The 25,442-nt window shown below is 35.7% G+C and overlaps 1 protein-coding gene across 8 annotated transcripts in view; it reads left to right on the top strand.

The window, feature by feature from the left end:
* Positions 1-25,442, top strand: part of VPS13B (vacuolar protein sorting 13 homolog B) — a 465,257-nt gene that overhangs the window by 345,533 nt on the left and 94,282 nt on the right. For all 8 annotated transcript variants that reach the window (XM_072034434.1, XM_038173544.2, XM_072034433.1 and 5 more), the window contains 2 exons: positions 9,093-9,230; positions 20,633-21,040. In XM_072034434.1, coding sequence (XP_071890535.1) covers positions 9,093-9,230; positions 20,633-21,040 — 546 coding nt within the window. The remainder of the gene's footprint in view (positions 1-9,092; positions 9,231-20,632; positions 21,041-25,442) is intronic.

Genomic DNA, 25,442 nt, shown 5'->3' with positions numbered 1-25,442 from the left:
AACTGGTGGACTTCTGGGACATCTTTAGAATTCAATTGGTAAATATTCATTTTTTAAGGATTACACACCACAGTTAAATTAATCGAGTGTGAAAAACGTTTGAAATTAATTAAGATCGAACCTTTCAGCAAACATTTCTTCATGTTCCTTAATGTCACTTTCTCAGCGCCAGACTGTCATAGGGACTGTTCCATTACTTCAGCTTCTCAGTGTTTTCTGCAGAAGAGTAGTAAGACAAACAAATTTATTTAAAAAAAAGTTTTTCATAAGGCTGAGTATCACAGAATTTCCCCAAATTAAAATACTGATAAAATTTAAAGAAAGACATTTTAGAAGCACCTGGTGTTTTGATCATAATCTATAAGAAAATTATAGTGATCTTCCAAGGCATCTAATGATGTCATTTACTTTAAGTTTTCATTCAGCTGGGGTATAGGTTTTTTATGAATTTATTTATTTTCTCTTTTCATTTAATATGCAGAGTTTATAATAAGAAAGACCAGAATAACTGTTTAGTGGAAAAATTCTGAACAATTATTTTTCTGTCTAATGTGTACTGATGAAGAGAGAAATCAAATGACTGCAATTCATTTGTCTGACAGCCAGTACTCAGTATAAGAATTTAATGAGATGCATCATTACTCTACAAACTGTTACGAAAAAAAAAAAAGAAAAAAAAAAACACAAAAAGTGTACCTGAGGATGCAGGAATTTGATGAAAAAATAGCTAGAGAAGGTTTTCTTTGTGGTTTTTTTTTTGTTCTTTTTTAAGTTGTTTACTGAATGACAGTTGTAGATAAAAAAAACATCACTAGTTTTTTCATGCCAGATTTCATACAGCACACCAGTTATATAAAGTATAATATCTTTTTTATGCAGCCATACTCAATCTCTACTGAGTGAGATTGTATAGATTGTATCTTTTGAAAATTGGGATTAAAGCCATGTGTTTGGACTAATAGATGCCATTAAAGACTAATAAATGCTATTTTTGATAAATCTTAACTTCTTCCAGAAATCTGAGTGATTGTGGAACTTTTAATGGGATTAAACAGTGAGGAAGAGTAGACAGCTGGAGAGAAAATACTTAAAATAGAGAGAAGAAAACATGGCAGAGAATGCATCTTTCATCAGTCCTCCATTTTCATCTTCCTTTGTTTTTGCTATCCTGTCTTGAGAGAAACATAGATGTGTCATGAGTTTGATTTACTTCAGATTCCCATCTTTATTTGTTAAATACCATATAAAAGATTATCATTGTGATAATTAATACGAAAAGAATTAGCAAATCAATTAACAGAGCAAAGCTTGAAGGGCAGTGGGAGTAGTTGTAAGTTTAAGATCACAACTTCATGAAGTCACTGCTTCATTTTCATGTCTGAGACACTCAGATGTGTCCTTGTACGAGCTGCTGTTGCATTACCAATAAACTGGGCAAAGTTCTCGCCATTCTTCTGCTACTGTTAACTTCCAAAGCCATTCACTACCTTTGTACCTATGGGAGCTGTAAAGCAATAAAGTCTTCCTACAAATTGAAGGTGGGTCAGAGAGCACAGAAGCATGGCAAGAAGTTTAAGTAGTAAAGATGATAGAAACATATGGCCTGAGGGGTCCTAGCTCACCAGCTAGAGAGCTAGAAAGTCTTCTTGGAGAACCAGAGATTAGTCCTATGTGGGTCTCATCCTTTTCTTTGGCTTTTTATCTTTGTGTCGGGCAAAGGTGAAACAGTGTGGAGGTGGGAATCAGACACGATGTGAACGCAGAAGTTCTGGTCTCATCCTGCTGCTTTTGTGGGCAGTAATAAATACTTAACTCGTGTATCAGGCAGGATCCTGTGCTTTCTGCCAAAGCATTATGCCTTTTTTTAATAGAGTTTGAGAGGTGGGTGCCAAAGTTCTAGTGCCTAAAAACACCACCCTAAATGTATTAGTAAGTTAATAAAACTAATCCACACTTAAACACTTAAAGTCATATGCTAATTTGCACAACAAAATAGGCAGTATAAAGTTTTTATTGCCTCTTGTTTAGGAAGACCTGCTGTGCTTGTGATTGCATCATTCAAGATTAATGTTGTCATACCATTGTGGTAACATGTAGCTTTGGAAACTTCTATTTTATATTTCTAGCACTCGTATTTGAGGCAAAACTGCAATTAACTATTTTTTTATATATATGTCTGTGTATATATCTATATACACGCACTATATATTACATAGCATATAATACAACATCAGGAGCATTGCACTGCATTTTCTATGTTGCTGCAGTTGATTTCATCAATCACTCCAGTTTTTCATGACATTGTGACTATTTGCTGACAGTTTTATCTGAAAGAGATGTATCATCCAAATGAAGAATGATATAAAGTTCATTTGAAAGAAATAAGTTAGATTCTCTCCGTCTGTACAATTGCTATGTCCTGTTGTGGTCTTTTTTTTCTCTGTATGTTAAGGACTGGAAGATGGGAAGAGGGCATAAATGATGTTTAATTTACAGGGAATGTTGCTAAAGAATATTTCCAGTTGAACTCTAAAAACCTTTCCTTCTTGTGGCTGTGTGTCAGCATGCCAACTAATTCTCAATTATCTAAGATACAGTGGGGAGGAGGACACAAGCTAAATATGAAAGATATATTTAAACTAGGTTACCAGCAGAGGATATTCCCCCTTGAAAAACATGTTAACAGTGGGACTAAGCCTGATGAAAACATTGTGCATGACACCACAGGATGGAGATGGGCAACAGCACAGCCACAGATATAACACGGCAAATTTCATCACAACCTGCTGAAATTAAGACTCCTCTGGGCAGAAGAAAAAATATATGTCATTTGTTATGAAGTTTTATTGGTACTCCTGTGGGGGTGGTTTCTCATTACTTATACTAATGCGGTTAAGCTTACGTAGCTAACTGTATATGAGCTATGTAGATTAGATCCAAAATATGCTAATAAAAACTGTGACATTTCAAATCATCCTGTGCATGTAAATATACCATATATGCCACATAAGAACATTTTAGGACCGTTCTAAAACATTTGGGAAATCGTTTTGAATCAGTTTCATTGTGTAATTCTGAAGACACTACTATTAGTTCAACTGCCGTGGATTCAGGTCTTACGAAATCTATAATTCCTTACTGCTTTTCACCAAAGAGTCTACATTTTTAAAACAATTCTCTCAAATCTTGCAAGGCGGAAGCAATGCAAGATTGTATTATGAAACAAGATCTTACTTTTTCATAGACGGTAGCTCCCAAGACTGCTTTGGAGTAAGGAAGAGCTGATAATAGTTTAGACCTACTTATGGCTTTTATCCCTTGCCTTTTCCATGAGTGTAAGTCAACAAAGAATATTCTGGACCTTATAGCTATTTGGGTATTTGATGAAAGTCTGTTTTATAAAGCTTTGAATAAAGTTGGGAAATTATCCTGTAAAGCTGTACCAGCATGAAATATGAAGAAAATAATAGGTAACAGTAGGTAACTGACAAAATAAAATTTGTATTAATTTACTACTTTGAACCACGTTTTAGGATAAGGGTTTTGTTGGGGGTGAGGGTGGGGGGTGTTTTGTTTTTCTTTTTTTTTTAAAAAAAAAAAAAAGATTTCAAGTTAATGGAGCTTAAAATTCAAGATGTTTACATTAAGCTATCACTTTTTTATGTGTGAGAGGGTATTACCCAGTGGCTAAAACACTGAGCTTCTTCCAAAAAAAAAAAAAAAAATTAGTTCCTCTGTTCACTAGCTGTGTCTGGGGTTGTTTTTCACTAAGTTTGAAAGATGAAACAAATAAGTACATGAGAAGAAAATTGGAGGAAATAGAATATTTAAAAGTTAAGTACTATTAGCATGTCAATTATCAGTTAGCAGTAACACATTTCCAGCAGGCCTGGGTCTGTATCTGGGAGCATTTGCCTGCCTTGGAGCTAAAGACTAGTGGCTGTGCTTTCAATTTCCTCAGTATTTCTCTCAAAGCACGTCCACTGGCAAGTCAGTCTGGAGGAGGAGGAAAGTTACTAGGTTGTTATAATGTTAGCTCTGTTTTATTATGGTTGTGCTAAGCTGCTTCATTTGTGTTTTAAATTATTTTTGTACTCGCACAGCTTGATTATGATTATGGTACTTAGTGCCAGGTATAGGAACTTCAAATCAAAGTAAATAAATTAATGGGATAAATATTAAACCCTCAATAAATGCCATTAAAAAGACTAGCTGTTCCCTGAGTTGACTTGTAAGATCCTTTGTAGGTAGCCCAAAAGATACTATAAAACAACCCTTTTTATGCATTGCTCATCCTACGTTTTAAAAAAAATGGCATCTGCTAGCCGTTAGTTTTTGCTAACAGAGCGTTGGCCATTTCCACTTAAATAAAAGTGGGTGCAATTGTTTTTAATGTAATCTCATAAGCTGCTTTTATAAATATTTTTTTAAACTTTTATTTGCTTTGTTTCAGGTAATGTAATCCAGATACAAAATTGCCTCATTTCCTGAGCATTGTGCTCTGGGCATTCTTGAAAAATCTTTTTTCTATTTGTTTGTTTGTTTATTTTCAAAGAGGAGGTTGTGCTGCTTGGCCATTATAAAGGAGAGAAATTTCCAAATAAATATGTGTTATGCATGGAATTTCTTCAACTTCCTCCAGTGAAGCATTTGCAAAAAAAATAGCCATTGTGAGGCCGTCCAAAATTATCCTCTCTCTTTTTTTGCCTTTAATTTTATTTTTTTTTACACCCACGCCTTTGATGGCAGGGGGTCCATGAAGAGCAGATGCAGTAGCTAAGACCACATGTAACCTCTGATCTAATGAAAAAGCCCAGGCTGAATGGAGAGAAACACAGGCTGGATCTGGCAGGAAGTCTCATTCACTGCGTCTCTGTCAGCTTGGGCTTCCTCCGAAGCAGAAAGAGGATTTAAAGCTGTTTCTTAGCACAGCACTGAGGGACTTGTGCTGGAGTATCACCTGTTCCCTCCCCTCTGAGTGTATTTATGGTCCGGTGCATCAGCATCCAGGGTCATAAAGGTGTGCAGCCCCCACCAGTAAAGATGAACTGGCCTAGGGGTGTGCAGTGCATGCCTTGGGTTACTGCAAATGCTCATTTGGGAACTTCCTGACACAGCACTTGTGAGTACACTCACAGAAATGTTTTCCCATTTAAGTTCACTAAATTCCAATGGAAACCATTTTTAAAATAACACCAAACATCCCACTTCGGAGCTGGAAATGCGGGGAAGATTGCAGCATCGTACTGGCTTGCAAAATTGACTGCAAACCAAGCCATGATTCATCCATTGAAATAAAAGCCTGTTGGAGATCTCATTCGGCCTGGGTGAGGTTCCAGCTGGAGGGGCCAAGTCGCTCGGTAGCCCGGTCCCCCTGCTAACGCCTGCCTTGGGCTGTTCCCCCAGGGTGCCGTGGCCGTCAGGTACAAACAGGGTCAAAAAACACATTTTAAAAAATGAAAATCTTTGAGATGAGAAATTTCTCCTGCCTCCATCCTTTCCTTTCCCCCCTCAAAAGTTTGGGCTTTGCCGTCTCCTATTAACATGAGAATGAGTGGGAGGTAACTGCAATCAAAACTTGCAAATCCAAATCGAGTTTAGGAAGTTACTTCATAAACTCTGAATTTTGGAGACAAGATCTGGAACTTAGCAGGACTAAAAGTGGCTTTGAATGTTTGGTGGATTCAAAAATAGCCAGAGATATATATATTTTTTTTTTCATTTGAATAATAATAATCATAATAAAGGAAAACAATGTGGAAGTATTCAAGGTCTTGCAGCTTTTCAGTCTTACAGATTTTAAATTACACTCTTGGTTGTCGATCTGTGATGGTTGTCCCACCATTTTTCTTTTGCTGCCCCAGACAAATTTTTCACATCATGCGGAGGACAGAATTTCTGGCCGTCTTCACCGCTCTTCACTTTTCAAGCCTTTCTTTTCTCTCTCTTGGCTTGCTGCGGAGTAATTCTAGCCTCTCCTTTTGCTTATATATGCATCCCTTGGGTTTTCTCCAGCATTTTCTTTATACAAATAACTGCAAATTTAAGTGTTGATTTTTGGGAGAATCATAGAAAATGGAAATGGAAATGACCTATTATAATACATTATTCAGACCGGTTCCCTGCTGATGCATAATTGTTCCCTGTTGTATATTTTATAGTGTTCTGTCAAGTGTATTTTTAAACATTTTGAACATTTCCATCGTTTCCTTGAGGGAGAAGAGTCCTTTTCCTAATAGGAATCCTTATTCCCCATCAGGAATTTCTTACTTTTCTGCCTAAATTTTCTCTTTTTTTTTTTTTTTTCATTCTATTGCTTGCTTCTCTGGTGATTCCTCTGCAAAGTGGCATAGGAATTTATTTATTTGTTTATATTGTTCTATTCTTTTCCTGATTCTTAATCCTATGAAAACATGTATACTGTTTTCTACCTTAGAATTATTATTATTATTTTTTTTAATCATGATACACATATTTTACTCTTTTGACCTTCAATGTAAATGAAGTTGTCCTACCCAGATACATCAGATACATCTCGTAGATCCTCGTTGGAGCTTCCTTTAAGTTTTTGAGATAAGCACTTGTATAGACAGTTTTGAAACCTCTGGAATTTAGCTTTCTTCTTATTGTATAAAAGCTTTTACCCTGGCCCCTGAGGATTATTATCTCAGATGCTGAACTATGACAATGCAGCTATCCTGCTGTCAGAATTACCTGTTCACCATGGTTCCACCCAAAATAAAAAATAAAAATAATAATTAAAAAAAAAAATAAGCTTGAACTCTTTAAGGCCAGTGCTGTGTTAAAGATAATACATGTTGTTGGACTTGAGCTAATTTTGTGTGTTGAGGTGTTTTTGTATTGTGTTCCTAATGCATAAATTCTGAGGTCTTTCATGTGTCCCAGTCCTGATATATCCCACATACTGAAAGGGTGATGACGGTGCTGCACACCTTGGAGACATGACAGGGCAAAATAATCTTCCAAGAGCCCAATGGCTCCTTTACTTATTTATTTTTTGATTCTGTGCTTACATGCTGCAATACATGCAACCCTGCAATACAGTGCCCTGAGGCTGATATTTGTATAGCTAATGTCTTATGTCATGCAAGGATTTTCTGCTATGTAAGCTCCTTTCATTAAAGAAATTTTCATCTTTGAACAACTACAACCGTGAAATGATTATTAGCTGTTTTATAACATAAACATGTCTTAGGACAGTAGGAATACCTGTAAGTATACTCTGAAAAAGCAATGTTTGAATAAATTTACTGGAATTTCTTAATTTCTACTGGTTGATCTAGGTTGTTATATAAAGTATGGCACAATATCGTTCAGAAATGAGACAAAGTAATAGCATATTGAAATTTTTTACTCCATATTAGCAAACCTCAATGTTTACATTAGTATTTCTGAAGGGACAATAAATAAAATAAAAAGATGAATTTAAGTGATCTAGTGATGTGCATTGCACAATGTAATTTTTACAATGCTGTATGTTCTGAAAAGCATTAGTATATTGTTTATGATGAGCTACCAGTGCAAAACAAAATAGATCCAAGTCTGAGATTCTTGCTCAGAACAACTACAAAACTATATTTTGAAGAAAAAAAATGCGTACCTCAGTGGTAAAAATTTTTATTATTATTTTCAGTATGCTGGGCAAAATCCAGACACAGGAAAAATAAATTCCCTAAAGCAGTTACTACAGAAAAGAGAGTATGCCATACAATTCTGGTTAGTGTAATTAAAGAAAAGGGCTGAGAACCATAAAAATGTAGAAATTCACATGGAAAATATACAAATCTGTTGTATGCAGTGACAGCTCTTAAATAACTGTTGAGAGCTGACTTTATAAATGTATAGTGGGAATAAAGGGAAGGAAAGGCTGTAATGTATATGCCATGCAGTACAAATACTGCTGTAAAGTCATTGCCTGAAAATTGATCAAATAAAAACAGAAGAATGTGCTAACTTTTGATCTTTTCCATATAGATCTAAAGTCATGATCAATTGGTTTCAGTAGGTTCTTTGAAATCACATAAGGGTTCGTATGTGCCAAGTTTTATATGAATCACATGATAAGGTCAAGAAATACAAATTCCAAAGCTGACTTTATATACCCAGTCCACATATGACTGTGATACCACGATACCATATGTTGAGTATAATAGCGGGTATGTAAATACTGTTCTTGAAAGGAATCCATTCAGTAACACTCAGTTAAATAAAACAATTCTAACAATTTTTAATTGACTGAAAATGGGAGAGATGAACTTTAATCAAGAAAATCTTAAATCTTTAAGGCGAGGCAGGTATTTAATAATTTAAGTAGCATTCTTGATGCTAAAGAATAAGGCAGTATTTAGAATTTAAGATGTGTTGTACCAGAATTCAGGACTACTGTAACAAAGGTCACAAGTTGCTAAAGAATGAAAAGCCTATCTTCAGCACTGTTTTTGCCATCTGTGATATGCAGAAAATAAAGAAAGGAATACCACTTGGAGGAAATTAATTTTCATGTACTTGAGTGATATTACGGACCGATCAAAGGAATACCATTCAAGATGCTATCCAAGAATAGCTACTGGTTTTAGAAGCTAAACATGCTGTGTGAGTGAAACCCTGAAGAGAATGATATAACTGCAATATCGTTGTGCTTTGTCCTTGAGATCTGTTAGCATTCTGATCTCTTAAACTTTATCTTGCTGTTATTATTTTCTTAAGCGGTAATGAAAATACAGTCTGGAAAGTGATTTTGGATCGCTGATTCTCTTCAAAGTAGTACTGCTAAAAGATCAGTTTAAGTGCTATTAAAAGTTGTCTTGTGATGGGTGATATCTTTTACTCATATTTCTCTTGGTATTTTTGCAATTTTTCTTCATTTTGTGTGATACTGGATTTGCTCTCTTGCATGTGTATGCATGCGTTGTCTATGTCAGCACAAATGCTGTGTGTAACAGTATTAAGAATTTTATCTACTGTGTATACATTTTAAACTTCTCAGCTTTACTTAATGACTTTATGTAGCATTTTGTTGTGTATCTTATTCCTGGAATATTATTAATGAATATGATCATTATCACCTATAGATCCTGGAAAGACGCTACCAGAAGCTCTGGATTATTGCAAGATTTGGTTGCAAACAGTAGCAGGAGAAGTAGATGCTAAAAGTGGTATTCCCCCTCCTCTTATCACGGTACAAATTAAAGACTTCCTTAATGGACCAGGTAAGCATTGACTTTAAGCTCCATTTTCATAACGTAATCTATTTATAGATAATGCACGTGAATACACACAGATCATCAGAAAAATGTTGTATTCCTTGCTGATGAATGTGAAAATTTCCTCCCATTGTTACCATGAACTGAAATCACAGTTGAGGAATGGTCAGTCCTAGGTCAGTCACAGGTTTAAGGCCTGGTTATTTATTTTCTTTTCAAGGTCATTATAGAAGTTTTACCCCTCTAGAAGCCTGAGTTTGGCAAATTTCCAATAAAATGTAAACCTGCTTCTAGCTCTTGAACAACTGAGATTTTAAAATTTATTGAAGTATGTTTATAAAAGCTGACTTTTAAATTGGTTTTGGAGATTTTAATGATCTGCCTTCTCTTGTGTTCTTTGGAATCTGGATACCTGGCACTACAAATCCATACAATCTAAAATGCTAACACTGCAAACATGAAAATAATATTTATATTGCGTTTCTTTAATACAGAATATAAGTGGTGTAGTATGACGGTCCATTAGGATTTAGTTAAAAAGATTTAAGTGACTTGAAGTCTGACTCCCAAAGAATCACAGACTCCTGCAAATTAAACTGTTATGTATTATCTATGTTGTGAATTATGTATTTATAACTACAGTACTATGTAGAATATAATTAAGGTTGTATAGAAAGTTAGAAAATAGACCTACATTTACCTGTGCCATCATAATTCAACTCCCTTGTGCGTACTTACTATAGTTCGTTGAATTGTGTAACTTTCTTCATAGATATATTTTCTTTACTCAGCACACAGAATGAGCTGTTATCAGTCATTTAGTGAGCAACTCTTCCGTGTTGGGTTTTTCTATTAACCCCGGTACACATGTTTATACAGTCTAACACATTATGTGAAGCTAGCTCTACAAAATAATTACATATTTCCTCTGCATTGCTTACAGCTTTAAGATCTGAGCACTACAGACAAATTCATTTACTTGCACAACCCTCCTGTGGGTGATGGCATAGTATGCCCTTGCCATTTCACAGGAGGTAACTGAGGTGAAGGTTTTTTTCATTACATGAATGTTGCCAATTTAAAACTGACAATTTTATGTCCAAGTTACTTAAAAATACAGGAGTTTAGGTGTTGGAAGCACAGTTCCTATTGTCTTTGGGTGAAACAGTTACCATTTCTGCATATCAGCCCTCATGTTATCAAACTAAACTGCCAGAGAATGAGAGATGATGTGTATTTACCAGATGATTATGAATATTTCATTAGGTAACTTGAAAATCCATTTTTTTTTACATGCAGACAGGCAAGAGTCTTGAAGAAAGAATAAAGTTCACAACCTCATCATTGCCACTTTTTTCATTTTCTATGCTGCTTTAATGGCATTCCTTTAAGACAAGACTTTAAAACCACCTGACAATGCAGTTTTTCTTATATTGATCCCTGTTTGGCTTCATTAATAGGATTTTGAACCTTCAGACCTGCATGTTTCACTGCCATTTGAGCTAAAAGATTAATAATAGTAATAGTTGATTTTCAGTCTAAGCATGATCAGCACAAGAGGGGAAGAGACACTATCAGTGGGCTTTACAGATACCTGATAAGAGCAGAGGAATGTGGGGAGTCAAGATTTTTGAGCTCCATTGGAAAGCCAAAAGGAAAATGTATTCTTTCTTGACACTGCATTATTTTGGTCACTGCTGCCAGTTTTGTTTTCTTTTATCCTCATTTTTTCCAATTTTTTGATTTACTAGTCCTCTCTCCCCATATCTCTGGCAGGTTCCCACATTCCCAGATCCCTTGTCTTTCCATTCCTGTTTCTTAAGGTTCTCATTGCAGTTTCCTGGCCCAGCATTTATATTTAATGTATTAAAAGCCTGAAGGTGTTTCCCTGACACATTCGTGTTAGTAGGACAGCTTTCTAACTAAACTAACAAACAAGGAAGTTGGTACCAGCTTGCAAAGTACATGTTGACGAGTGGTCTCAGTTTCTACCCCATTCTCAACAATTCAGTCAGATCCTGAATCAGTGTTAAATCTCTCCCCTCCGTGGTATTTGGCTAAATAGGGAACTGAAAAAAACATAAATTAACTCATCATAAAATCCAGCCTATTTATTCTTGCAAGGCACATAAAACCTCAGAGCTTTCATCCAGAATCTCTTCTTAGCCAAAAGGCATTCTTTTTATCATCTATTTGCTGCTAATGGGAACTATCGTTAAACATGACTCAACAGTAATTACTCTGAATTTTAATAAAGTATTTTACCAGGGTAATATAATAGAACAGCTCTGCATTCCTCTGCGGATTTTTCTCATCTCAGTTGTGGCCAGTATGAGATACTCTTCAACTAGGCTAACCTTTACCAAGAGCCGTTCCAAGGGTGTTTTGTTGAATTACTAGTGAAAGACACTTTCCACATGCGATGGCATCAGAATAGCACAATCAAAGGGGTTATGAAAGCTTGACAACTCCTGAGCAGACTACTGGAAAACAAGTTACTAACTCTACTTGAGGGGGAAAAAGTTCTCTAACCACAACTTCTTGGGTGAGGTAGCTTGGCGTACAGAGCATGGGTCTGGAGAAGGTATCTGCATCACCAGGCCCTAACTAAGCCTGCAGGTGTTCATTAAGGACAGGAACCTCAGCAAAATGTTTGTAAGATCACCAGACAACCTTAATTATGATGTCTCTCATCACAAATACCTAAATTGATTAAATAAATACACCGATGAAATATGCTTCATGCCTCAAAGGCCTAGGGATTTTTTAGTGAACATTTGGCAAATAACGGTGCCACTAATGCGTATTTTCTAAGGACATATTGTATATTTTCACGTTGATTTATATATGTGCATTTCATAAATCCAGTAAGTTAATTTTTTAATGTACTGAAGGCGATGTGTGCTAGTAGATGCTTGTTGTTTGGGCACAGGTGACTTGCTTTTCAGAAGACTCCTACAAGCTGTGCATATACAGACAAAAATCTGGATGTAGCAGTTGCGATAAATGCAGTTTTCTCTATAGATTTTAAGTGTTCAGAGTTCAGCTGTTCAATTGCAATGCCATAATTCTTAAGAAGAATTTTGTTGGCGTGCTGAAGTTAAGTTTCAGATAGAGCAATCAAACATGGCTGTGGTTTATGATGCAAACTACTATACAAGCAGTTAAAAAGAAAAATCTGCAAATGGTTCCCAGTGTTTGCTGTCTTAGGTGAAAACTGTACTCCTTGTAAATAGTTTGTCAGCTGAAGTAGATAAGTAGATAGTGTTCCACAGAAAAATTGTATACTTTCACCACACAGGAAACCAGGTTGTCAGTCTGTATTAACTCGGAGATCAAAAAACTACAGCAAGTAGCTAAACTTGGAAACCACTAATTAAATGAGAATAACAGGATACATTAATGCGCTTCTTGCCACATGAGTTGATTATTTTGTACATTTTTGGCAACTAAAGAAAAATGATATTTCTTCCAGATTTAAGGTAATAGGATCCTAGGAGAAATAAGCATTCATCATCAGGCCTGTGGGAACAGACCTCAACCCTAACCCCACGATGTATTAAAGGACTATTCTTTCTCTTTCTACAGTAACTAATTATTTAGAATTTTTTAAATTCCATTTACATCAGTTTACATGACCTTCTCTCTTTTATATTCAGCTTGTACATTTAATTCTTGTCTAATACACGTAAGTGAACTATTTATTGCTTCAGTATCAGGTATTATTCATTAGGCGGGGAAAAATTGTGACCATCCTGTTTTAATAGTCTTTTTTAAATTTATCAAACTATGCTTTCTTAACTGCAAAAGCTGTCTTTTTGATGTATTCTTTCTGCGTGTAAATTATGTAAAATATTTAATCAGTTGTGAAGTACAACTTCATACAAAATACATATACATGCAAAATATAAACGTTCATCCCAAAGACCTCTTCCCCAAGCGTTTTCTTGGGAAGAAGTTAGGCTCGATGTGAAATAACTAAGATCCTTGATGTTTGCCTTTGGAAATAATTGGTACAGAGCAGACTGTGTGGGCAAGCGAAGACATTTCCCACTGAACGATAAAATAAGAAAAAACAAGAAAAGGTGGGGTTGGGGGCTGCTCCTCGAGGCACCCCTGGCACCGCTGGGATGCTGTGAGGAGGAGCACAGCACTAGGCCTCGCCATAGGCAGGGAGAGCACCAAACAAAGCTGCACCTCACGCTCTCCCTGGCTTTTTTCCCTGTTTCCAAAGGCAACAATTGTCTCCATTAGCAAGGTCAGTGGTTTGGAGAAACCTGGAAAATAGCAGCTACCAGAAACCCACTAGAATAATATCTCCAGCAGGTGATAGATTAGTTGGAACAAATTGGAACCATTGCACTTCAGCAATCCTGGTTTCTTTCAAGCTGTTTTAAAAATGTCGTCATTTTAATACACAATATCAGCCCTGCGGAGCAGTCCACAGCAGGTTAATTTGAATCATATGATGTATCACTGCCCTCAGCTGACATGAGCCCCGTTCCATGTGTGAAGCCATAATAAATCCATTCCCAACCGAGGCAAATTCCCTGTGAGAAGGTGAACTAATCCAGGCCTCACACTGGCATGTTAGCCCTCCGTAATTGAAAGCAGGGCCACCTGTTCCCAGCACAGTTAGCCTATAGAGAGAAAATTAGCATTAGATCAGATACTTAATATATTGAAAAATCATTCATACTACTTGCAAGTTCAGCTGTGGGCTGCTTAGCATGACATCATATATAAACCTAGGAATGTGCCCACTTGATCCCAGTTTAACAGTTTTGTTAACCATGGTGTTTGTTAACTTTGAAATGAGAATTTTTTGATTTAATGAGAGCTGACACGTGAGAAGGGGAACTAGCCAGGGTGCAGACTTTTCTAATTAACTCTGGGTCATTTGCAAAACTTTTGAGCTTTCTAGTAGGTTTTTTTTTCCCCTTTACTCTTTTACAAACAAGTTTTTAAAGCACTGACACTATAGCCATGAAATGATATTTATTTGATTAAGAGGGCAAGCAGAAATATTCCAAACAGGTGTACCAGCCTGTAGGTACTGCTTTGTTTTTAACAAGTCTATTCTCTGTAATATCAGCGTAATAATGTGTAAAATTAGCAAAGCACCTTCCTAATAGCAGTGTTTGCAATATTTATTTTAAATGAAATTTAGTTTCTTAAGTTCGCAAATACCGAAATGACAACTGGACATTTAGGCATGTGGATAAGTTTGAAAATATATTCTTGGTAGCTTTTACAGTGTATTGGCATTTCTTTAAAACTTATTTCAAACTTTGCTCAAATTTCTAGACTCCCTTTAGTTTTTTCTTCATGTATGTCTTACTCTAACAGTATTAATCGGCAGCTAAAGCAGATAATAGTGAGCATTTAGGTGTTGTTTTTTTTTTCCTCAAACATGCTCAGCCACCTGGAACAATTTATTTCTTCTCACTGTGCTTCAACTTGACTGACTGTCATCTGAGAGAGTTAATGTTTCTCTTAGGGTTTTCTTATCATGGTAGTGCCTCCAAATGCCCATAGTATAACTTTTGGCCTCGCCACACAACCCTTGACACATGGCTGTAATCTATTTGGTAGTTGCACAGTTGCTTCATTTCAGTCAGCAACCTATAAATAGCAGTAATCCTCCATTCTTTATCACTGGTAACTTTGGTCTTCCAGTCTGAAAACAATTTATTTCGGTTCAGTTGTGACAATTAAAAATAATAATTAAAAAAATAATAATTATATCACTCTGAGCCTTGTCTGAGACCTCAAACCCAGGCAATGGTTAGGGCTGGTAACGTCACCTTCGCATAATATCAGTGATATACTAGGAGTTGTTACCACAGGCAAGCACCCCAGATGGCTCAAGTTTATTAAGCTCCCTGAAGGTTTCTGTTTGCCATATTGGCCTTAGAGAGCTTCTTCTGCAGGGCTGCAGCATAAAAATTACAGTAGGTAGAAATACTGAGCGGTGACTACCAGTTTCTTCCAGACTAATTGGCATCTGTCTCACAGAAGCAGAATACAAGATGGACTGCAGATGGCCTCTGAAGCCTTGTCTCAAGTTTCTTCTTTCTTTTTCCTTGATCCAAATTGGGAATGATGAATTAGAAGATAAAAACAATTCTTTTGGATTCTTCTTGCTTTTCAATTTCTTTTAATTTGTTTCTCTTTTGATGCCTAACCAGGGACAATTGAGAACAGTACATCTAGTCTTTTTCTTACATGTCTCTCTCTTTCCGTATTTTTATAAACTTAATTCTTGCAATTCAGCCATTTCCCTGTTACTGAAGGGCCACCCTGACTCCAAATCAGAATCAGGGCTCAATACTACCTTTACCTTCCTCAGATTTCCTCTGTTCCTTTGACTTCTTACATCAGAATGGGTGGCTTCCAGAGAAAGGATATTACTGGTGGTAAAATGTTTCATGCCTGTTGTCTGCTCCTCTCCTGTTTAGAACTAGGAAATTCAATCGTCCTGAGATTACAGCAAATAGTATTTTCTTCTATTTTTTTTATGTTCTGTATTTTACAGCCTTCTTGGGGTAAAGGAGGGAGAGACCTGTGTCCAGCCAAAGAGAGAAAGATCTGGCCTTTTCCATATTGGCTATGAGAAATGAAAGATCCATTACAGAATGAGGTGTATGAGAAGTTAACAAATTCTTGAAAAATGCCTTATTTTACTCTCTCATAGTTCAACATTTTTCAAAGTCTGTGAAAAGACCCCAGTCTTATAAATAGAACCTATAAATAATTTTCATGAAGTTTACTTTCTGATTTTTCAGATTACGAGTATCCTATGGTAGTTTATTAGTCATAGAAATAGTAACCTGGTGCACATTAGGTTATGGCATATATTAGAATAAGCCCACTGACTTCAATAAGAGCTGTTACTGACCTAAAGCAACTTGCTGGGAGCTCTGTTATTTTTGTGTTGCTTATTCATCCTTAGTTCACCAAATAAAAAGTCCTTTGGAGTAATATCATTATCCCAAGTTCACAGAATAAAATTTTATCTTCACGGTACAAATCTGAATGTTACAGAGAACAAGGGCAAAATACTCATAACCCTGATTTTTTTTTTTTTATCTGAAGCTATAAGTAATAAAATGACAAAGAAAGAAATTGTTTCAGACAGAAATTTCAGAGTGCTGCTTATAGGTTTTCTTTTATAGATGTTATGATTTTGTTCAAACAGGCCATATTGAATCCATTGGGTTTTTTGTAATAGATTTCAAAATACATAATAAATGTAAGTAATATGATGACTAATGGGTCAAGTGAAGTTGGAACTTTTTAAATGAGAAAATAGCTGGAAACAGTTTTCAGGAAACTATTCCAGTTGATTTTTGGTCCCCCACAAGGTGTACATTAACATAAACTCCGTAGAATCGCCTCTGGGACCTGAATTCCCTCTCTGATTTCATTATTGCAATGTGATTCTTTTCCTTTCACTGTTAAGTCATCTCCTGGTGTGGTGGGAGCATATAATAAGTGTAATTTATTTATATTTATCTAATCTCCTTTTAACTCAATAGTTATTTCATCATTCTGTTTCCTAGTAGCTGTTCAGAAAGTTGTGAAGGGTAATTAGAAACTAATAATTGACAGGCATGGATTTACTTGGTAATCTAAAGAGGTGTAGTGAAGAAATTGAGAGCGAGAAAGAAAAATACAAATTCTACACTCAAATGGTAATCTGTAATTAAAAAATACATTGTTTTGATATCATCTAGTTCAGCTTGATTGAAACATAAATAAGTCACTTGAATATAGTGTATTTACAATCACAGTAATTAAACTATTATTTATTTGCTGTAAATAAGTAACACCTGGCAAAATCAAGTATTGCTATTTTGCCTTAAATCTTAAGTGTCGGCACATAATTGTGGTAGCCATTCACTGGTAGGCAAAGGAGAGAATTGTTTCAATGTAATTGAGGAGTTAAAGGAGACTTTGAGCTACTTTTTGCCCTGTCTGGATTCTGATGCAATTTTGGACAATTGAAAGAGTTGCTTGAGTTGTGGGAACCTGCGCTTTCCTACTAGTAAGGAATGTGCAGCCTTGTGTGGCGTGCTTCCCAAGGTGTTCAACATCATCTAAAAATACTGTTATTGTTGGAGTTTGCACCTTGGGAATTTTTTTCCAGCTGCATCTAGGTGACCCTTTACATTGTAACATCTCTTTTTAGCCCATTTTGAATAGCTGGAGAAGCTGCTGAACATCCATCTTCATCAACTGCTATAAATAGCTCTTCATATTTCATCAGTTTTCACTGTTGCTGTCCATCACTTAAATGTGTTTTTCTTAGAGGGAATGTTAAAGTTTCTTTTACAGGGCTAAGTATAAAGTGTAAAACAGGACAAAGACTAAAAACATGTTGATTGCTCAATTGGATTTTTATTTTCCTAACGTTTCACTTAAAATGCCAAAGAATCTCCTTACATAATCTTTCCCCAGTTGTAAAAATAACCTATGTCATTATGAGATAGTTAAAATATTTGCAGCAAAGGTTCCAAAGTTACATTTTCTGCAATTATGCTTCTGGCTGCCACCACTTTCTGTCGGGGCTGATTCACTGGATAATAATAACTTAATGCAAACCTTTGTCAAGATATCAGTCATGACAGCATTTTTGCTGTGTGACGTGCGGTTTCCAAGCACAAAACAGGGAAGCTATGTGCATTTCACTGGTGTTCTAGTATCTTTTTCTTTTTTTACTGCACTCTTGGAGGGGTTCTGCATTTACGAAAACATTTATTAACAGCACTGATTACACAGCCCAGCACCGCCAGTGCCATGCACGATCCAGCACAGAGCATCACCAGCACCCCGTTTCTTCTCTGTCTTGGCCTGACAAAACCTCAGAGAGAGCTAAAGCTCTCATATTCAGCTCCTTTTCAGGTTTTTCTCAATCACTTTATTCTCTGGCTTTAGCTTTACACCTGTCCTAACAAACTTATGTCAAAGTGGTTTTCAGGTTTTTAGGGGGTTTTGGGGTGTTGTTTTTTTTTTCTTTTCTGGGCTGGAAAGCATAGCAATAAAACAGACTAAGAAGGTAGATATGAAAGCTGTCACGCCAAGCAAGAAGGGTCCTTTCCTCATATTCATTACTTAATTATGTAGCAAAGCCAAAAAAAAAATAATTCTATTTTAATCCTTTATTACTAGTTAACTAAAAAAGACAATTAAGTTGATGAGGGACATTTTTTGAAAGTGCCTTATTGCTTCGGGGACCCAAATCCTACTGTGTGTGACTTGGATTTCAAACTTGGGTCATTTTTAAAACCACTGCTTTTTCTTTTCCTTTTTTTTTTTTTTTTATTTTAACAATTCATTAGAATAACTCTCCATCTGGGTATAAGTGAATATTGTAACGTCCCATGGGTCTATCTATACTTCTTTAATAGCTCTCCTTTCCTCCATTCAAAGGGAAGAGAGGACCAATGATTATGTGCAAAGGCAGGCATGCCTTGGGGTATTTTTTAGTGCCAAGAAGGGTAGGGATATTTTAAAAAGTGTTATAACATACTTCTTCCCTTCCCTTATTTATAAAAGTGGTACATACATGTTTTGAGAAAATCTACAAGTCTGTCATGTATGGCTTTGGGTGCTTAAAAATCTTGCCCTTTTCTAATGTTTGGCTTTGATATTTGCCTTTCTATTAGGCCCATGTGTTTGGTAGTGTTTAACACAGTTTCTAGTTCAGCATGAAAGTCTTTAACATTAGAGAAAGTATTTTCAGAAAACTAATAGTTAAAATTGAAAGTTACACTTAAATTAGATTTCAGTCTTAAATCTCAGTTATCGTTGCCTTGTGGAGTACTACTGAGGCATTTCTGAGAACATTATTTTTGTGTTTCTATTCAGGTGTAGCAAATCTTGCAGGGCAAATTCCTCTCATCTTTGTGGAAAAAGGGCTAGTTTAAAATTTGCACTTATCTGTTCAGATACCAAAGTATCTAAGTGCAGTTTTCACACACATACACATATCCCACCCTCCAGATATTTTGGGGAGTCAGAGGAGAGCTTCGCCATGTGCCTGGGACTCTAGGATGTCACTATGAGGTTGTGTTTAAGAACAGATCCAAATCTCTGCTCCTGTATTGTGGTAAAAGTTTCTGATTTACCGAAAGATGGGAGAATCAAGTTTATCAGTTTGCATCTGTGTAGAATGTGATCCTGGACAACTTGAAACTAGGTCCTAATTTTGGTGAAATATCCCTTAATCCGTGTGAAACCTTCAACAAACAGTGTTTCCATTTTGTATTTCTAGTGTAACTTGGAACTAAGTAGCAATGTTTTCTCTGAACAATTTAATATAGTTTAGGTATATGTGCACAATTTTCATCCTGTCTTGTTCCTGGAGGGGATGGAGGCAAGAATGAAAGAGCTTAGTGAAAAGTAAGCTTTTCCCCCTGCTATCTCATTACTAGGTGAAAGTTTAATTTGAAACGAAAAATTTTAACTAATTTTAACTAAGAAAAAGCTGGATTCCTGTAATGAAGTGTAATTTACTGATAAAGAGGCAGGTAGCATAGAAGTAAGTTTCAGCTTCATAAAATCCTGCTTCCCATCTGCAAAATAATCTTGGTAATTGCAACATCTGAGCTACAAGAAATACCACTGTTACGACTGTTGTTCATAATACTTCTAAAATTTCTCTGAGGTTTTTAGCAGTCTCAGAAGTACCAAAATCCTTTTCTAAGGGGACAAAGAATGCGTGATTCTATGATTTTTTTTATATATTAGATTATTTCTAGTTTTTTATTTAATATTAGATTATTTCTAATATATTGCATATTAGATATATTTCCCTGAAAAAAAAAAAAAAAGAAAAAAAACCACTAAACATACCTCAGCATTTATATTTGATTTTATTTTACACTACAACATGGTAATACATTGAAAAATACTGCTTATAAATTGTGTAAGAAGCAAAAGAATATACATGTTATTCACTCATTTAAATGTGTTGAAAATGTTCACTGTTGGCTTTGGAGTTAAGTCAAATAGTTCTACTGTATGGAAAACTCAAGAGAATGTGAAGTATATTTTCATTTTGACACAAAAGGGCTATGTATTTACCCTCCTACACACTCAAATGAAGTGTATACCTTTCAGATAGCCATGGTGGTCCCTGGCAAGAAATAAGAAAATAAGATTTAGGTTGAGACACGTTTCTTCCTTCAGAATTCTTAATAATTGCTTATAGTACATTTCATGGTGCATTAATTCAGATTTATTCATAAAAATATTGCTTTATTATATTTATCATTGATTCAGTCCCTTTAATGAAACATAGTAGAAATAATGTTTTCTTCACTAAAAGCCTATCATTTTTCCATTTCTTGAATAATTGCACTATAACTTCTAATACTTCTTTCTCCACTTCTCTCCTACAGCTGACATCAATGTGGATATATCAAAACCTTTGAAAGCAAATCTGAGTTTTGTCAGACTTGATCAAATAAACCAGTTTTTGACAAAAATCATGACCATGAATGATAATGAGCCCAGGAAGGAGGCTGCTCCATCAGCTGGCGTTCATCCAGATGGGGCCGGCACATCAGTAACCAAACACTCCAGTACAAAGGACTTGCTACCTGCAGCACACACCAATGCTGCACAGAAGGTTTTGGTACAAGAAAACTTATGGCAAGCTCTGTCCTGCTTCCAAAAAATTTCCATTCACACTGTCCAAATGGTTGTTTCTATGGAAACCATCCCACATCCGAGTAAACCGTGTTTGCTAGCCTCTTTATCAAACCTCAGTGGAAGCCTGAATGTTAGAAGTGGCCATAAAACTACAGGTAAGAGTTTCTGAAAATTAGAATTGCTGCTGATTTGTTCAAGCGGTGGTCCAGTAACCATTTTAAAGCATGGGACATCAAGGGGAACTCCTGCAGCTGACATAGTAAAACCACAATTGACTCCATTACCTGACTTTTCCTTTCAGTAGCACCCAAGAGTGCAAAATTTTGTAGTTAATATCCACTGGACTGTGATTACTAATTTATTGACAGAATTCTGGATGGAATAATGGTTACAAAAAACGTGATTCTGGGATTCTGGTTATGCAGCTCATAATTCAAAGGACAACATTTTGACAGTTTTCACTCAGTAACTACATTTTCTTGCTAGGACCCTATATTTATGTCTTTAAAAAAAAAATAAAAAAAAAAAAAGAAGAAAAAAGCGTTCAGAGTCCTGACATATGTTGCTATGTAAATATTGGATTCTACCATTATTCTGCTCCAGGCTTCTGAAGTTTTAAATTGTAACATGCTTCCAGCTGAGAGTCTCACAAAGAAAATGAGGGTGCCTGTCCCAAAAATTGGTTTCATTGCTGCAAAAATGTGAAGAAATTTTACACATTGGGTGTAATTAACAGAATTCCAGAGACTCAATTAAATTGAAGACATTTTGAATATCTTCATAAATGGCTTTATTAGTCTTTTAATATAATTAATAAGATGGTACATTTGCATGATCTGGAGTTGAGCCAGATGTAGGTATTTGGCAGAGTCACTTGAGAGATAAAATGGTCTGTAGCTGAGAGGAGCGAGTCCCAGGCCAAGCTAGGTGGTGATTTATTTCTTTTTCATCAGAAGTATTTCTCCTCGGGCCAGCAAGTTTCAGTACTTCTTTATTGTTTTAAAAGTTAAAAATGAAAAATTTAAGGTTCGTAGGACATGAAAGCCTGCGAAAGTGCTGGAGCCTAAAACTCCTGATTTATCCATAAATAAACAGCAGTGCAGGCAGGAACAGTGACTGCATTCCCACGCTTTTCCAATCATATCGCAATCCTGGCATAGAAAGCACTGCAACGGAGTAAGGGGTCTTTTAATGTCCTTTAAATAGTTCTAGACTTCTTTGTGTGTTATAATCCTCTTTCCTTCCATCACTTCCCCTCTATCATTTATACATTATCCGTCCCATGGTACATTATGGTGTCCACAGCAAGCTTCAATATATCAAAGCCGAGCCTGTTCCGTCACTGCACTATAAAGCAATTTGGCAAACTCAGCAGAGTGTATCACTTACCCTGGAATTTTTCATCCTCCCAGAAGGAGGACTTACCTTGCCGTGTGCATTAAAGCCTCGGAAACGCTCTGTTACGAAGCTCTAATTCTTAATTCTTCTGGCAGTCTGAGGAAAAGGATCTTTATTTTCTCGTGTCACAAACCATGCGTGAATCTTCAGCATGTTTGTAGTCTGGCAAGCAGCGTTAAATAAAGCAATAGTGATGCTGAATCTACTGAAAACAGAAGTTCTTCTATATGAAGAACAGCCATAACAAGACAATAAATAGATATCAACAGACTCTTCACATTTTCTGCAGTTAAAGTTGCTCTATCTTTGCTTTATAAAAAGATAAATACATGTGTGTGACATTTTGCATGCAAGTGTGACTGTACAAGACATTTTCCTGTTTCAAGAAGTACAAAAGGCACACTTCCACAAAGCTGACTGAAACTATAAAAAAAATTGTTTAATAAATTGTTTATTTTCATTTAAAGTTATCAATTTGAAATTAATGAAAAAAGAAAAAAGAATGAAAATGAAAAATATAAATTCAAGAAACAAATTACTCTGTGTGGAGAAAATGCTATTATAGCCTTGTGTTGAATTAGTTAAAAGAATACCAAAGTTACTAACTAGATTTGTTTTATTATTGCAAAGAAATTATGCAAGTTAACTCAATTTAAACAACAAAAAAAAGTGTAGTAGCTGTGTCTTGGGAGCAAGGAGCATTTAAATACATCAATTCTTCACTACTTTTCCTTTTACAGAACATTTTATAGATACACCTTTTGAGCTGAACAGGGTTAATGTCAGATTTTTTTTTTTACAGGATGAAACTAATACACAAATACTTCACCCTGTCTTTGATTTTACAGTCAAGTAACTATTGTGACCATCTGCAGCAGCTGCATTTTACGAATTATTTGCTGAACCAAACTAAGCACAATGACAAAAGTAGTCATCTCAGATGTACTGTTAAAACAGAGAAAGAAAAAGGAGCATTGCTTGCCTTTTGTACAGTATGGCCATCTGCTGTACAGATGTTATTATATAGAATGACTTCAGATACAATAATTGTAGAAAATTTTCATTAAAACCTCAACAATTTGCACTTGTTTACTTGAATCTGCATAACTCCCCAGTGAGACAACACAATACGCTTGGGGTTTCTTTGGTTCTCACTAGCTTTCTCTTTGATCCTTTTTGATGTGCTGAATTTAATAAACATAGTTAAAAACACTGTTCAAAAACATCATGGAAAAAACTACAAAGGAACAATTACAGCAGTAGAAACTACTCTAATCCCTTACTTACGCAAGCTATTTTTAGTGAAATATGTTTTTTTACACATTTTATGTGGCAGTGTTTTATAAACAGTGTAAACGACCCCTTTTCCAGATGAGTTTTAATGCAGGAGATGAAGTTGGTTTGTAAGGAATCCTATTTGCTAGGAATTATTTAGAAAAAAACTCATAAGAATGTATTGTCGGCATTTTTACTCCCTTATAGGGGGAAAACAAAAGTGCGTGACCTTGTGTAATGCTTTGATTTTTTTAGTTGAAATTAAGAAAAAAGCTTGCCATATAGTTTTTTCTTAATTATCAGTTTTCCCTCTAGACTTTCGTGGCTTAATGATAGAAGATAAAGGCCTTCTGTTTTATTTTTTCTTTTTAATCTTTTCTATGAAAGTAAGAAAGTTGTAGCTTCTGAAAAACCAAATGGCTAATTAGTTGAATTATTTGTTTTACTTTACCAAAATTAATTAAAAGTATTGAATGCTCACATTTCAGTTGGATCAAATTAAAACACCTTCATTTCTACATATTCTGCTGCACTGTTATACAACCCCAAATCTTTAGTGTTTCAAGGGACTTCATTTTTTGGACATTTTTCATGTTTTAATACAGCAGTTACTTATAACAATGTGGTTAGTATTTCTGCTAGAATACTTATGTTCTCCTCTGTACTTACGGTAAAATCCTGAGTATTTTGGTTTTAGTAAAGTAATACTGTTGTAGAATGTGATGCAGTGTATTGGGGGGAAAAAAAAAATATTCCTCCAAAACTGTTATTAATTTTACTTTAGAAAAGCCTAAAGGTAGATGCTTTTTTGGTACTCTTAAAGGGCAAGAACTTAAGTCACATCATTGTTAAATAAGATAATTAATTGTAGTTGTTTTAGGTTTTGTGGCTTAGAGTTACAAGTTAAAAATTGTACCAATTTCATCCTAGCAAGCAAGCAACATTTAGCTCATTTTTGGCAGCTTTTCTGTACTGTTGACAAAAACCCCGAGTTCAAGAATTATCATTAGACCTGGTTCAGTGTTTTTTGTCCTCTGAGGGATGTGGCATCTTCTAGAAAGACCTCTCAAGTGTCTCAGTCTGCGACTGCTTGGTATCACGCTTGAGCTATGCAGCTCACTCTGGAACAGTCACATGCCATTCAAGTTCAAATCGTTTTTAGTAAGAGGAAACAAAATGCAATTCTCAGCATACGACTTCCAGTTAATTTAGGTTTGGTGTTGAAATTAGCACTACCTACCTGCCAAAACAGCAGATAAATGAGAGAAGTGGAGGACTGTACTCTCCCCAGAGTGCAAGACAGCGAGAAGCTCGTAGCCTCTCAGTAGAGCCTTTTTTTGCTCTGGCTGGACACGGGAGGGAAGTCTTGCTGTGCAGTGTCTGAAGTTAGGGAGTTAAGGACATAAAATATTCCAAAGATCACAGACTGAGTTCCCAGCCCTTTGTCCTGAATGCAGATATAATTACTTTAGCGTATAAAGAAGGGGGAAAGAAAGTAAACACTAGTTGAGTCTATGATAATCGCAAGTAGCTTTACTAAACCTGAGAGAATTTGCATACTCAAGATATTTTACTGAAATATTAAAAATTAAATGCTGCTATTAATTGGTGCAGAGCAAAGACCAAACTTCATTTTGGAGTTAACCGGCTCTCTTGAGAACGCTCTGCTAAGGCGTTGTCATAGCCTTTTGATGCTGCAGATATGCAAGTTAGCCCACGGGGAAATAAAACATTAAATTAGATATGACTACCTAAAATAATATGCAGCAGTAACAAGCCATTTACAACACCCAGAAGACCTTTGTTACTTTTAGAACGAAATATAAACTCTTTCCAACACTTGAACAATAGGAAATTAATTCTTTGTCAGTAAAAGCCAGAGGA

The sequence above is a fragment of the Anas platyrhynchos genome, chromosome 2 (assembly GCF_047663525.1).
Source record: "Anas platyrhynchos isolate ZD024472 breed Pekin duck chromosome 2, IASCAAS_PekinDuck_T2T, whole genome shotgun sequence".
NCBI lineage: Eukaryota > Metazoa > Chordata > Aves > Anseriformes > Anatidae > Anas > Anas platyrhynchos.
This window is presented reverse-complemented; position numbering and strand designations above follow the sequence as displayed.